This window comes from Microcaecilia unicolor, chromosome 2 (assembly GCF_901765095.1).
Source record: "Microcaecilia unicolor chromosome 2, aMicUni1.1, whole genome shotgun sequence".
NCBI classification, from domain to species: domain Eukaryota; kingdom Metazoa; phylum Chordata; class Amphibia; order Gymnophiona; family Siphonopidae; genus Microcaecilia; species Microcaecilia unicolor.
Window position 1 is genome coordinate 255,794,775 of NC_044032.1, and position 13,899 is coordinate 255,808,673.

At 42.4% G+C, this 13,899-nt stretch overlaps 1 protein-coding gene across 1 annotated transcript in view; it reads right to left on the reverse strand.

Annotated features, from left to right (window-relative positions):
• LOC115462003 (synaptonemal complex central element protein 1-like) overlaps window positions 1-13,899 on the reverse strand; it is a 178,326-nt gene that overhangs the window by 45,096 nt on the left and 119,331 nt on the right. The window contains exon 10 of the mRNA XM_030192050.1: window positions 12,288-12,408. Within this exon, the coding sequence (XP_030047910.1) occupies window positions 12,288-12,408 (121 nt within the window). The remainder of the gene's footprint in view (window positions 1-12,287; window positions 12,409-13,899) is intronic.

The following is a 13,899-nucleotide window of genomic DNA, read 5'->3' on the forward strand; positions in this document are numbered from 1 at the left end:
GGGAAATTATGAAATTTCAGGTTCCTGGTACGAGACAAATTTTCAGTTGCTTCAAGGTGGGAGTGTATCAACAAACTATCTTTAACTCCTGATGAAACCACAGCTTGCACATTCAGCATAGTAGAATCAACTTTAGTCACTTGTGCATCAAGTTTAGTCAAACTCTCTTCATGCTCTTGAAGCTTAAAAACAGTATCCTGAGAAAATTTACACAAAGAAAGTGTGGTTGATTGTAATACTTTCTCTATACAAGAAACTGCCAACCATACATCCAGTATGGTGGCTTGCTTCACTGAAATGGTTGAGTCTGAAGCAGTCTGTATAAGACCCCCAGAGTCTAATTGAACTGACACACGGATAGAAGCTCTAACAGAGGTATCTTTCCCCAACAGCGAAGGGTGACACAAATGATAGCGGGGAATGGGACGACTTCCCTATGAAGAAAGACTAAGGAGGCTAGGGCGTTTCAGCTTGGAGAAGAGACGGCTGAGGGGAGACATGATAAAGGTATATAAAATAATGAGTGGAGTGGAACAGGTGGATGTGAAGCGTCTGTTCACGCTTTCCAAAAATACTAGGACTAGGGGGCATGCGATGAAACTACAGTGTAGTACATTTACATAGTAACATAGTAGATGACGGCAGAAAAAGACCTGCACGGTCCATCCAGTCTGTCCAACAAGACAACTCATGTGTGCTACTTTTGTGTATACCCTACTTTGATTTGTACCTGTGCTCTTCAGGGCAAAGACCTTATAAGTCTGCCCAGCACTAGCCCCGCCTCCCAACCACCGGCTCTGGCATAGACCGTATAAGTCTGCCCAGCACTATCCCCGCCTCCCATCACTGGCTCTGGCACAGACCGTATAAGTCTGCCCAGCGCTATCCCTGCCTCCCATCCTCCAGTCCCGCCTCTGGCTCTGGCACAGACCGTATAAGTCTGCCCCGCACTATCCCCGCCTCCCAACCTCCAGCCCCGCCTCCCACTACCGGCTCTGCTATCCAATCTCGGTTAAGCTCCTGAGGATCCTTTCCTTCTGAACAGGATTCCTTTATGTTTATCCCACGCATGTTTGAATTCCGTTACCGTTTTCCTCTCCACCACCTCCCGCGGGAGGGCATTCCAAGCATCCACCACTCTCTCCGTGAAGAAATACTTCCTGACATTTTTCTTGAGTCTGCCCCCCTTCAATCTCATTTCATGTCCTCTCGTTCTACTGCCTTCGTATCTCCGGAAAAGGTTCGTTTGCGGATTAATACCTTTCAAATATTTGAACGTCTGTATCATATCACCCCTGTTTCTCCTTTCCTCCAGGGTATACATGTTCAGGTCAGCAAGTCTCTCCTCATACATCTTGTTACGCAAATCCCATACCATTCTCGTAGCTTTTCTTTGCACCGCTTCGATTCTTTTTACATCCTTAGCAAGATACGGCCTCCAAAACTGAACACAATACTCTAGATGGGGCCTCACCAACGACTTATACAGAGGCATCAACACCCCCTTTCTTCTGCTGGTCACACCTCTCTCTATACAGCCCAACAACCTTCTAGATACAGCCACCGCCTTGTCACACTGTTTCGTCACCTTCAAATCCTCAGATACTATCACCCCAAGGTCCCTCTCCCCGTCTGAACCTATCAGACTCTCGCCACCTAACACATACGTCTCCCGTGGATTTCTATTCCCTAAGTGCATCACTTTGCATTTCTTCGCATTGAATTTTAATTGCCAGACCTTAGACCATTGTTCTAGCTTCTTCAAATCCTTTTTCATGTTTTCCACTCCCTCCGGGGTGTCCACTCTGTTACAGATCTTAGTATCATCCGCAAATAGGCAAACTTTACCTTCTAACCCTTCGGCAAGGTGACTCACAAATATATTGAACAGAATCGGCCCCAGCACCGATCCTTGAGGCACTCCACTACTCACCTTTCCCTCCTCCGAGCTAACTCCATTCACCACCACCCTCTGGCGTCTGTCTGTCAACCAGTTCCTAATCCAGTTCACCACTTTAGGTCCTATCTTCAGCCCATCCAGTTTATTTAAAAGCCTCCTGTGGGGAACCGTGTCAAAAGCTTTGCTGAAATCTAAGTAGATTACGTCCATAGTTCGTCCCTGATTCAATTCTCCTGTCACCCAATCAAAAAACTCAATGAGATTCGTTTGGCACGATTTCCCTTTGGTAAAACCATGTTGTCTCGGATCTTGCAACTTATTGGCTTCCAGGAAATTCACTATCCTTTCCTTCAGCATCGCTTCCATTACTTTTCCAATAACCGAAGTGAGGCTTACCGGCCTGTAGTTTCCAGCTACTTCCCTATCACCACTTTTGTGAAGAGGGACCACCTCCGCCGTTCTCCAATCCCTCGGAACATCTCCTGTCTCCAAGGATTTATTAAACAAATCTTTAAGAGGACCCGCCAGGACCTCTCTGAGCTCCCTTAATATCCTGGGGTGGATCCCGTCCGGTCCCATGGCTTTGTCCACCTTTAGCTTTACAAGTTGTTCATACACACTCTCTTCTGTAAATGATGCTGTATCCACTCCACTATCATTTGTACTTTTTCCAGTCCATCGCGGTCCTGCTCCAGGATTTTCTTCTGTGAAAACAGAACAAAAGTATCTATTTAGCAAATTTGCTTTTCCTTCATCACTATCTACATAGCGGTTCGCAGTATCTTTTAGTCTCACAATTCCCTTTTTAGTCATTCTCCTTTCACTAATATACCTGAAGAAACTTTTGTCACCCCTCCTTACATTTCTAGCCATTTGTTCTTCCGCTTGCGCTTTTGCCAGACGTATCTCTCTCTTGGCTTCTTTCAGTTTCCTCCGGTATTCCTTCCCGTGTTCCTGTTCTTGAGTTTTTGTGTATTTCTGGAACGCCAACTCTTTAGCCTTTATTTTCTCAGCCACTTGCTTGGAGAACCATATCGGTTTCCTTTTTCTCTTGCTTTTATTTAAAACAAATAGGAGAAAAGTTTTCTTCACCCAATGCGTAATTAAACTCTGGAATTCGTTGCCGGAGAATGTGGTGAAGGCGGTTAGCTTGGCAGAGTTTAAAAAGGGTTTGGACGGTTTCCTAAAGGACAAGTCCACAGACCGCTACTAAATGGACTTAGGAAAAATCCACAATTTCGGGAATAACATGTATAGAATGTTTGTACGTTTGGGAAGCTGCCAGGTGCCCTTGACCTGGATTGGCCGCTGTCGGGGACAGGATGCTGGGCTTGATGGGCTTTTGATCTTTTCCCAGTATGGCATGTATGTAACAAAGAGAATCTAGCATGCTCATCAGACACTGGAGATCTTGAGACACCCGAACAGGAGACGCCATATCTTCTAAATGTTCTTTACCTGGCTGGGGAGGGGGGGGGGGGGGGGAGGAGTTGATACTTGAGGAGATAGGGAGACTTCTAGAAAGGAAATACTCACAGCCAGTGAAATTGAGGTACTTGGTAGTGCAAACACATGCTGGTCTATTGGGCCCTTACAAGTTGGATTCACAGACTGCCCTGCCTGCTTCCTCTTAGCCGGGAACAATATTGGTCTGCTCCTTGCTTCTCAGTGCTCTAAAGGGGTGTGGCCTGCCCCTTTAGTCACGCCCCTTTTGGGCATGCAGCAGCATGCCGTGGCAGGACATCCACTAAAGAAGCTTTTCTATGGACCACTCTGTGATGTCACACAACCGAAGGGTGTCTGTAGCTATGCCTGTGCTGCCTCCTGCACAATAGCTCTGGCTCTATAGCAGCAAGTTGATCCCAGGGATTCGTGGCAGGACGTCTACTAAAGAAGCTCTTCTTAGGACTGCTCCATGATGTCACACACCCAAAGGGTGTCCGCGGCTATGCCTGTGCTGCCTCCTGCACAACAGCTCCGGCTCCGTAGCAGCAAGATGACCCTCACGAGCCTATTTATGTTTCAACTCCCCTAGATCATTCCCCTGCACTACCAGCTGAAGGGTTTTATGTATACCAGAAATTGAGATACCTTGCACTGAGATATTATGAAAAAATTCTCTCAATTTGACCCCCATTCCTTTTCTAATTGCACCACTTGCCAGAGAAGCAACATAATGCTTAATTTGGCAGTATGCAAATCTATGTTCCCAACTAACTACCACACGTTGTTGAAGATCCACAAAGGGGAGGACACCTCCTCAGCCGCTAAAATGTGCTCCAAGCTATCTATTCCTCATCTTTCCCAGTCTAGAAAAACTGCATTATTCATCCCAGGCTCAAAGTCCCCATTTACTCTAATGGAAGCTAATCTGTGAATTTAGGACCCCCCCACCAGCAACTTGATCAACACACTCCATACTTCCTGCACTGGCTTAAGAAGCACATTCCACCTCAAATGCACAGGAATCCGAGCTACTGGAGCATAAAGTAGATACAAATAGTTATAAGGGACAAAAAAACGCTTGCTCAAACTTCAATGGGGTAAAATAATGTTTCAAGCAGAGCCAATCTCTCAAATAACATTAAAGGCATGCCTTATTATACCATCTAAAATCCAGATCAAGGCCTCCTCTAGCCCAATTTCCTAGCAAAAGAGAAAAATGCATTTTAGATTTCCTACCCACCCAGTAGCCTCTAAAGACCATCTAATATTTTTCTTTTTAAGCTGATAGGGAGTGTCTGTAATAAATAAAGCCACCTAGGAAATATGACCATGTGAATAAGGTGGATTCTCCCCAAGAGGGAAACTGGCAAATCCTTCCAACTGTTCAGTTGCTTACGAGTAGCCTCCAACATCATGGAAATTTATTTATTTGTAGCATTTGTATCCCACATTTTCCCACCAGTTTGCAGGCTCAATGTGGCTTACATTATGCCGTAATGGCAAATAGAATATAAAGTTGACACATCTAAAAGGAATAGGATGCCCAGATATTTGAAAGAGGTCTCTGCTAACTGTAAAGGGAAACAATCCCCCAAAACGGTGACGACAGCAGCGCCTTCAACTTATGAAAATTTAATTTAAACTCTGCATAATCTCCATATTCATGAAAATGTTCCAACAGTGCCGCAAGGGATTCCCCTAGGGTGCAGGATGTGTACCAAGATATCATATGCAAAGATACCACCTTGAAACAAATTGAACCGACCTGAATTCCACAAATATTCAATCTATCATGGAGATATCACAACAGAGGGTCCAATGTAGAAAAACAAAAGCAGGGGGGAGAGTGGGCAATCCTGCCTGGTACTCCGTAGAATTGGGAAAGGGTAGATTTACAACAGTTAACAGACACAGAAGTCTACTGAGAGGAATAAAAAGCTTTAAGCATAGAGCTAAAGTTCCACCGTAAATCTATATTTCTCCAAAGTTGCATATAAAAAAATCCCATCTTACCCGAACGACTTCTTGGTGTTGCAACTTAAGAGGGATGCGCTCTGCTCTAATGAAATCAAGATCTTCCTAAGATTTTGGTGATAGACCTCCCTTAACAAAACCAACCTGAGACTCGTAAAGCAAAGTCCGCAGGACTCTCACCAGTCTATTCACCATAATCTCTGCCAGTAATTTTGCCTCATGGTTTAACAATGATATTGGCCTATAAGATTCAGAGTAAAGAATCCTTTCCCATTTCGGAAGCACTATGATTTGAACCAGGTTAAGAGAAGGTGGGGACACCTCCACATCAATCATGACATTAAACATTATAGTAAGGGAACTACCACTTCATGTCTCATAAGCTTATAGAACTCCACTCGGTATCCATTGGATCCTGGCATCTTCATCAGTGGGCTCTGACTAATGGCTCCTCACTCCTCCTCTATTTTGGTTCAAACAAGACAACTCCAATTACTGTAAAGAAGGGAGTGACAACCCCACAAGATATGAACTCACAGACAAACCCTCATCTGGAGGCTCAGCATACAAATGTGCGGAGTAGGAAGCAAAGATTTTACTAATAGAATGATCCTTGTAACCTGCATAGAAGTCAGCATGCAAGAAAAAGATCTAGGTGTCAATATGGACAGTACTGTGAAGTCTTCTGCTCAGTGTGTGACAGCAGCCAAAAAAGCAAACAGAATGCTAGGAATTATTAAGAAAGGGATTGAAAATAAGACAAAATATTATAATGCCTCTTTATCGCTCCATGGTGCAACCACACCTTGTGTATTGTGTGCAATTCTGGTCGCCGTATTTTTAAAAAGATATAGCAGATTTAGAAAGGTTCAAAGAAGGGTGACCAAAATGATTAAGGGGTTGGAACACCTCTCATATGAGTTAAGGCTTAAGAGGTTAGGACTTTTCAGCTTGGAAAAAAGATGGCTGAGGGGATATGATAGAGGTCTACAAAATACTGACTGGTGTAGAACCGGTAAATGTGAATTGATTTCTTACTCTTTCAAAATATACAAAGATTAGGGGGCACCCAAGGAAGTTACATGGCACTACTTTTAAAATGAACAGAGGAAACATTTTTTTCAGTCATTGAATAGTTAAACTCTGGAACTCGTTGCCAGAAGATGTGCTATCAGCTTTTAGTATATCTGGATTTTAAAAAAGTTTGGACAAGTTCCTGGAGGAAAAGTCCATAGGCTGCTGTTCAGATAGACATAGGGAAAACCACTGCTTGTCCCTAGGATCAGTACATGAATCTTGCTACTATTTGGGATTCTGTCAGGAACTTGTGACCTGAAATTGCCACTGTTGAAAGCAGGATACTGGGCTAGGTGGACCATTGGTCTGATCCAGAATAGTTATTCTTATGTTGCCTACTTTCATTTAGCTCTTGGATTGCTGGGTCAATTTGAATCAGCATATAATTGTGGGAATTTGCCATAAATTAAAAAGACCTTGTAGAACTGCTTGCCTGAAAGCACTGTCCTTTCATGGCATTCTGTTCAGACAGTAGTGAGATGTAAAGGTGTGAATAGAAGATCATGTTACAGCTTTACATATTTCATCAATGAAAAAGGAGTAGTGATGGGCAAAACATGTTGCTATGGTCCTGACTACATGTTTTCACTGCATCAATTAGTTGCAATTCCGATACACTGCAGTAGAGTATATGTAGTGTGAGGAATATGAGGGTGAGAGAGAGAATGAAGGCACATGGAGGAACGAGGAGGCTCGAGAGGGAGGGAGACTGGGTAGAGAAAGGAAGGAGTCTTTCCCCCTGGGGGATTGGAGAAAAGGAAAAGACTACAATTCCCAGCAGCCCCTGAGTAGGTCCCATGTTAGAAACAGGAACTTCAATCCCCAACAGCCCCCAGAGGAGGTCAGGAGAAGGGAGCTGGAAAAACCTGTCCCAGAGAGCCAGGATGAGGGAAGGAGTTCTGAACCTGCTCAATCAAGCAAATGGAGAGCAGCTGAGCAATGGGTGTGGGGAGGAACCTATGGACTGGGAAGGGGAAGAAAAGGGGGATGAACTAGAGCAAGAGGAGCTGATGGAGATGGCTGCTCTGACTAAACTGGAAGGAAAGGAGGTGAAACAGGAGAGGGCTGCTCGGGAGAAGAGCCTGGTAGAAGAAGGGAAAAGGTGGCTATCCCACGAGGGGAGCTGAAAAAAACAGGTTTACCACGGAAGGGTCATGCGGGTGGTAGTCAGGGTATAATGCTGGCCTGGTTGGGGGGGACCCCTTGCCACTCTCCCTAGGTTGATTTCTTTTGAAAGGGAGAGAGAAGGAGTGGTGTTTTTGGGCATAACTGCTATACATTAACTGCTGGGAGTTTGAACCCTTTCTGAAGTGCTGTGTTTGGGGAATTGTTTTGTCTAACTGCTGACATGAACTGCTGGGGAGGGTTTGAACCCTTTCTGGAACTACCGTGTTTGGATAATTACTTTGCACACCTGCTATACATGAACTGCTGGGAGTTTCAGCCCTTTTTGAGCTACTTTGTTTGAAGAATTGCTTTGCATAACTGCTTTATATGAACTGTCGAGATTTTGGAACCCTTTTTTTTTTTTAATACTATGCTGTTGAACTGCTTTGTTTCTTGAGAAATGCTGTGGTGGGAACTACCTTTGGAGGAACAGTTGACACAAAGGGATTACAATAAAGTATAATGATCTGACCTTGTGGAGTGCTGTGTGCTCTTTAGCAGTGGAATACAGCACACAGCTCAGCTAAAGGGCTGAGGGACTCAAGGGTCTCCCGGTGCAGGAGACTTTTCCAAGAGTCTCCCGGTGGTGGAGACCTTACAGTAGCCACTGCTTTTCTTATTCTATTAGGATCAAACAATAGGACAGTTTAGTTGAATGTTTTGTAAGTGTAACCCGCTCCTCTCACCCAGCAGCAGGTCCAATCTCAGGGGATGGGCTCCTTGAGTTATTCTTGGCTTCGGGAGACTAAGTGCTTAATACTCACTTTACTGTCCCCTCCAGGTCACACATAGGAACCACACAGTAACCAAAAGTCAAGAAAAAGTAAGTGAACTTTACTTAATTGAAACTCTGCACAAATAGTTATAGGAATCCTCAGCACACAGCTATGATGGTAATTATTCACAATCTTATGCAGTTACAAGAGCAATTAAGTCTTTCCTTATTGGGCTGTGCACTCATGAACAACTCCTTTCGCCTGGCCTGCAACCAGTTGGTACTCCACAATCACCTTCTCCAAGGTATAAATCACCATCAATGGAGAAATGGATCGGTATTAACTGTCCAAACCTTTCATGATTCACCCTGGAAGGAATCACCAGCTGTGGGCAGACAGCGTTCTATCCTTAAGCCCGGGTTGCGGCGAGACTCCCCAATTTCCAGCCCGCAGGTTGGCTTCTCAATACAGCTCAAGCGATTAACAGCAACATTTAAATCCTGCTCCTTTCTCAAGGTCTTAGCAGGTACCCATTTTCAACTCCAACGAGTCTCTTGGTGGGGGTTCTGGTCTTCTAGAATACAGGCAACCAAGGACAAGTTTCACAGCACTGCCCTTCCTTAATGTATATCACAGAGGCCATGGCAAGGTGCAAACCATCCATATTTCTAGTTCTCATTTTTAATATAGCTGTTTTGCTTTTCTTGAGCTGGGAGCAGACCTGGAATTACAAGACAGCTAGAAATGTATTTTTTCTGGTAACTACCCTTCCAAGGCTGTAGAAATTTGTGGTTTGACATTTGGCCTATGCTAACTTGTGATAAGCAACTAAAAGCCAGAGACTCATATGGCTAAGGACACCTATAGTATCCAGATAAACAATCAAAAGGAGAAGTAAGTAGGTGTGGATGAAACTGTAGATTCAGCAAGAGGGTGGGGGCATTAGCATAATGACTATGCATAACAAACAAGGGCATAGGTCAAACCATTATCTAATAAAAACACATGCTTATGTATATGACAGGCCCTAACTATCCATGCAATTAGGGAATAAATGATAGGAGTTGGAAGATGGTAGAAAGTGCTGGAACAGGATGAAATAGAATGTTCTGGAAAGATGCATATTCATTAAGTAGAAAGGGTAATTAAGATACTAAAGAAAGAAAGGTATATAAGAGGAAAAAGAATTGAGGATGGGGAGCCTCACTGTGTCTACACTAGCAGGTGGACATATTTGACAGCTCCCAGGGAAAACTCTGTTTTTATTTGCTACATATTAACCTCTATTGGGCTTTTATTTGTTAATATTTCAATAATTACTTATTGGCATCTTTGACAATCTGAATTACTACTACTACTACTATTTAGCATTTCTATAGCGCTACAAGGCGTATGCAGCGCTGCACAAACATAGAAGAAAGACGTCTAATACTTATTTAGTAGCCAGAGTTTTTCTTGCCTGGGGTTCTGCCTGGTGGGGGGGGGGGGGGGGGGGAAGAAGATTTCTTGAGGGTCCACCCTACAGGAGACCTCCAGAAGGTTACGCCTTTCTGAGGCAAATACAGGAATGCAATTGGTGCCCCGTGTGAGGCCAGTTGAGGGTGCTTTGTCTCATGTGGGTGATCTTCGTCCTCAAGGTAACTTGATGGGTGAACGTCCCCAGTCAGTCCTTTAACTGACAAGAGGGGTTTAGGAGTTTAGATAAGTAAAAGGTTGAGTATTGTGAAAAGGTTAATGTTGTTGTTTTTGAGAATTCTGTCCGAGAACGCTTTAAGAGAAATATTATGAAGAAAAAAAGACAATTGAAGGGAAGTGGGACACGAGTATTTTTTAAATATTTCTGTCTTTCCTGGGTAAGTGTGATATATATTATGTTTGGTATAAGTGCATGTAATTATGCTGGTGTCTCTTTATTGCTTTGCTGCTTTTCTCTAGTGAAGTATATTCTTGCATTTTTGTTATAAAATTGTCAACTAGAAGTTTATCAGTATGACTTCCCCATTAGAGACAGTTTGTGTAGCAAATCCAGAGGAACAGAAGGATATTATCAAGTACAGTGAGAAATGGGTTAAGCGAAGTGAAAGGGATTTTTTTCTTTCAATGGAATAAGACAGGTAGTGTGTTACCTAGTGATTTGCTCCACCTTCTTAACTTGCTGAAGGAACATAAAAAGGGAATATCATTAGTAGATCATTTGAAAGTGTTTAATTTGTGGCAGCAGGAGTCTGATAAGCTAATGGGAAATAAACCACCCCCTTACAACCCTTCAGCAAACAGTGCTCCCTGAAAGCCAGGGTTGTACCCTGCTCTGACAGAGGTACTAGAAGTTGCTGAAGGTTACAAGCCTATTTCACTTGATGACAGTACATCTATTTCCCCAAAATTATCTGACACAGGTAGCAGTCCAGTAGGACATCTGCAACAGGGAACGACCACTTCACCTCCTACTAAGGGGAGTACGGGCTCTGTTCCGGCTTAGTTTTATAGGGTGCATTAGTTTTCTACCCTTTCTGACTGTAGATAGAAGTACTTTAGGAACAACTAAGGGGAAACAATTGCATGATTTGTTGCTCAGCCACCAGTCTCATACGGCTTGTTTTATCTTTTGTTCACAGCGATTTTGCATACTGTTGTTCACACACCAACTTTGAAAAAAATGGTGGTTTTCCCCTGCTTGCTTTAAGAAAGTATGACGGAACCTGTGCACGAGTGTCCCAAGAATGACATAGCCAGTACAGTGGAGCTATGTGACCTAATTAATTTTTGAGTGTCTTTTTCCTTTTTCAGACTTTGAATTATAACTTTAGGCTTCTTCTGGAATCAGAGTTTTATTCATACATGGCCATCCAGAAAATTGTTAATATAAAGAAATATTTTTTCTCTTTTTTATTTATTTGTATGCACTCCAACAAGCCTCATCAGCAGAGATAGCGAAGATACTTACTTGTAGCAGTATTCTCCAAGGACAGCAGGCTGATTGTTCTCACACGTGGGTCGACGTCCGTGTCGGCCCAGGAAACGGCAAATTTTTCCAAACAAAAATATAAAAACTTTGCCATTATGATGAGGAAGAATTCTTAATCTTTGGGCAGAAACTGAACCATGACCAATCACAATGGCGGCGCCAACTGATGCTCAGTATCAAGAGTGATTGAGACACTGTCAATGCAGTGATGCAGCTCCAGGACCCCCCAAAAAAACAATGCTGACATCGATGGACTGGTCTTATCTGTGTCACAAATGTTCTTGCACTCTCAATCATTAATCCCTCTCTTTGACATTTGTGAACACAGCGTACAATGAGATGGATATAGTTTTGTTGCATTGGGAGCACTTCTTGAAGCTGCTGGGGGCTTTCTTTTAAGACATACTATCCAGAAAAAAAATAGCTGCAGAGGAATCAAATGACTCAATGATGAAAAAGTACCGTATCGGCTGCTTGAGGACTAAGAGGATTACACCAAGCTAACATCAAGTAAACTTCAAAATAACTGAAAACCTAACTAAGGAAGCAATTGTGAAGAGTACCAAATGACTGTGACAGGAAGCTACACAAAATATTTAGTTAAATGGAAATAAAAACACACTGAGAAGACAGTAAAATAAAAAGGAACTGATCAGCTCTGAGGAAATATTTAACTCTAATGTGGTTCCAGGCAGGAAAGGGCACACATATATAGCTAAGATGTCTCAAAAGCTCTATACTTCAGTGCCAAGGCAAAGCTTCTGCATAGAGCTCCATCGGATGACATCACCCATATGTGAGGATTTTAGAACTCTGTTTGTCTTCGGAGAACTCTATCAGAAAAAAACTAGTTTTTCTGATCTCTAAGAGAGCTGGTTCATGTTGGTGCTATTGGATGATGTCACCTACTTGTGTAGCCTATTCATCCTACTTCTGAACCCAAAAATGATCATACCTGGGAACTCTGAGGCCATCATTATTTTTTGTGAGAGTACAAGACATCATACAAATAGGATGATAACTGAATATGCTTTGTTCTTACAGGGCAGCAGCTGCCTCCTTGCTACGCAGAAAAACCCCTTCTTCACTGAACTGCCCAGTATGAGGACTGAGAGTATCAAGCTGTTTCAGCACATTGTCCAATTTCTCCTGAATTTCTCTCTCTGGTTGGGGGGAGGGGAGAGAGAGAGAGAGAAAGGACAGATAGGCTAGATTACAAAAGATCAGAGAACATGACCAAATATGGAAAGATCAGACAATAGACATTGAGATCAACACATCAAAAACAAAATATCCATAAAAGTTATACAAATATTTTTATGTGTATATTTCAACCAACTTACACTTGTAAGGTGGACCATTGAATACAAGGTCTTGAAATTGTTCAGATTAAAAATTTCAAAAGATAATTATACATTTGATATGGCACCACATGAATAAGGTGAAATTTGTTCTTGTTTATTTCCTTTCCTTGAGTCCTGCTAGACCAATTCGGATGAGTGGTTTATGTCCCCCCAAACAGCAAGTGGAGGCAGAGAGCACCAACAATTCAATGACATCACCACTAAGATAAGAGTTAGTGCAGCCCTAGAACTTGTTATTATACCATGCCAAGGAAATCTGAAACATTTGAACTACATTATAGATCAACCTTATGGAATAATCTTAAAGATCTACTATATGGATCAAGATGATAGATTAATATGGATTAACATAATAAAATAATTTATAGATGGACTTTATAAATCAATCTTACCAACCCCCATTAGATATCAACATTAAAAATCTACATTATAGGTCATAAGTACATAAGTATTGCCATACTGGGAAAGACCAAAGGTCCATCAAGCCCAGCATCCAGCCTGGAAAAAACTTCCCGAGCCTATACGTCTAGCCTCCTCTTTGGCTATTTTCAAGTCCAAACTTAAAGCCCACCTCTTTACTACTGCTTTTGACTCCTAACCAGTGCTCACTTGCCCTGTCCTTTTTATCCTCACCTCTTTATTCCCTTACCCTTAATTGTTCTGTCTGTCTGCCTGTCTTATCTAGATTGTAAGCTCTTTGAGCAGGGACTGTCTTTTTGTGTATGGTATACAGCGCTGCGTATGCCTTGTAGCACTATAGAAATGATAACTAGTAGTAGTAGTAGCATCCTCATTCCAACAGTGGCCAATCCAGGTCACAAATACCTGGCAAGATCCCAAAACAGTACAAAATATTTTATACTGCATATCCCAGAAATAGTGGATTTTCCCCTAGTCCATTTAATAATGGTCTATGGACTTTTCCTTTAGGAAGCCGTCCAAACCTTTTTAAAACTCTGCTAAGCTAACCGCATTTACCACATTCTCTGGCAACGAATTCCAGAGTTTAATTACACGTTGAGTGAAGAAAAATTTTCTCCGATTCGTTTTAAATTTACTACATTTTAGCTTTACTATATTTACTACCTTATATGACCATGGGGCTCATTTTCAAAGCAAATAGACTTACAAAGTTCCATAAGTTACTATCAGGCTCATTTTCAAAAGAGAAAAACGTCCAAAAAGTGACAAGTCTGCATTTGAATGTTTTTCTCACAAAAACGTCCAAATCAATATTTTCGAAACCTCTTTTTAGACATTTTTCTCTGAAGTTCGTCAGAAGTGCATCTA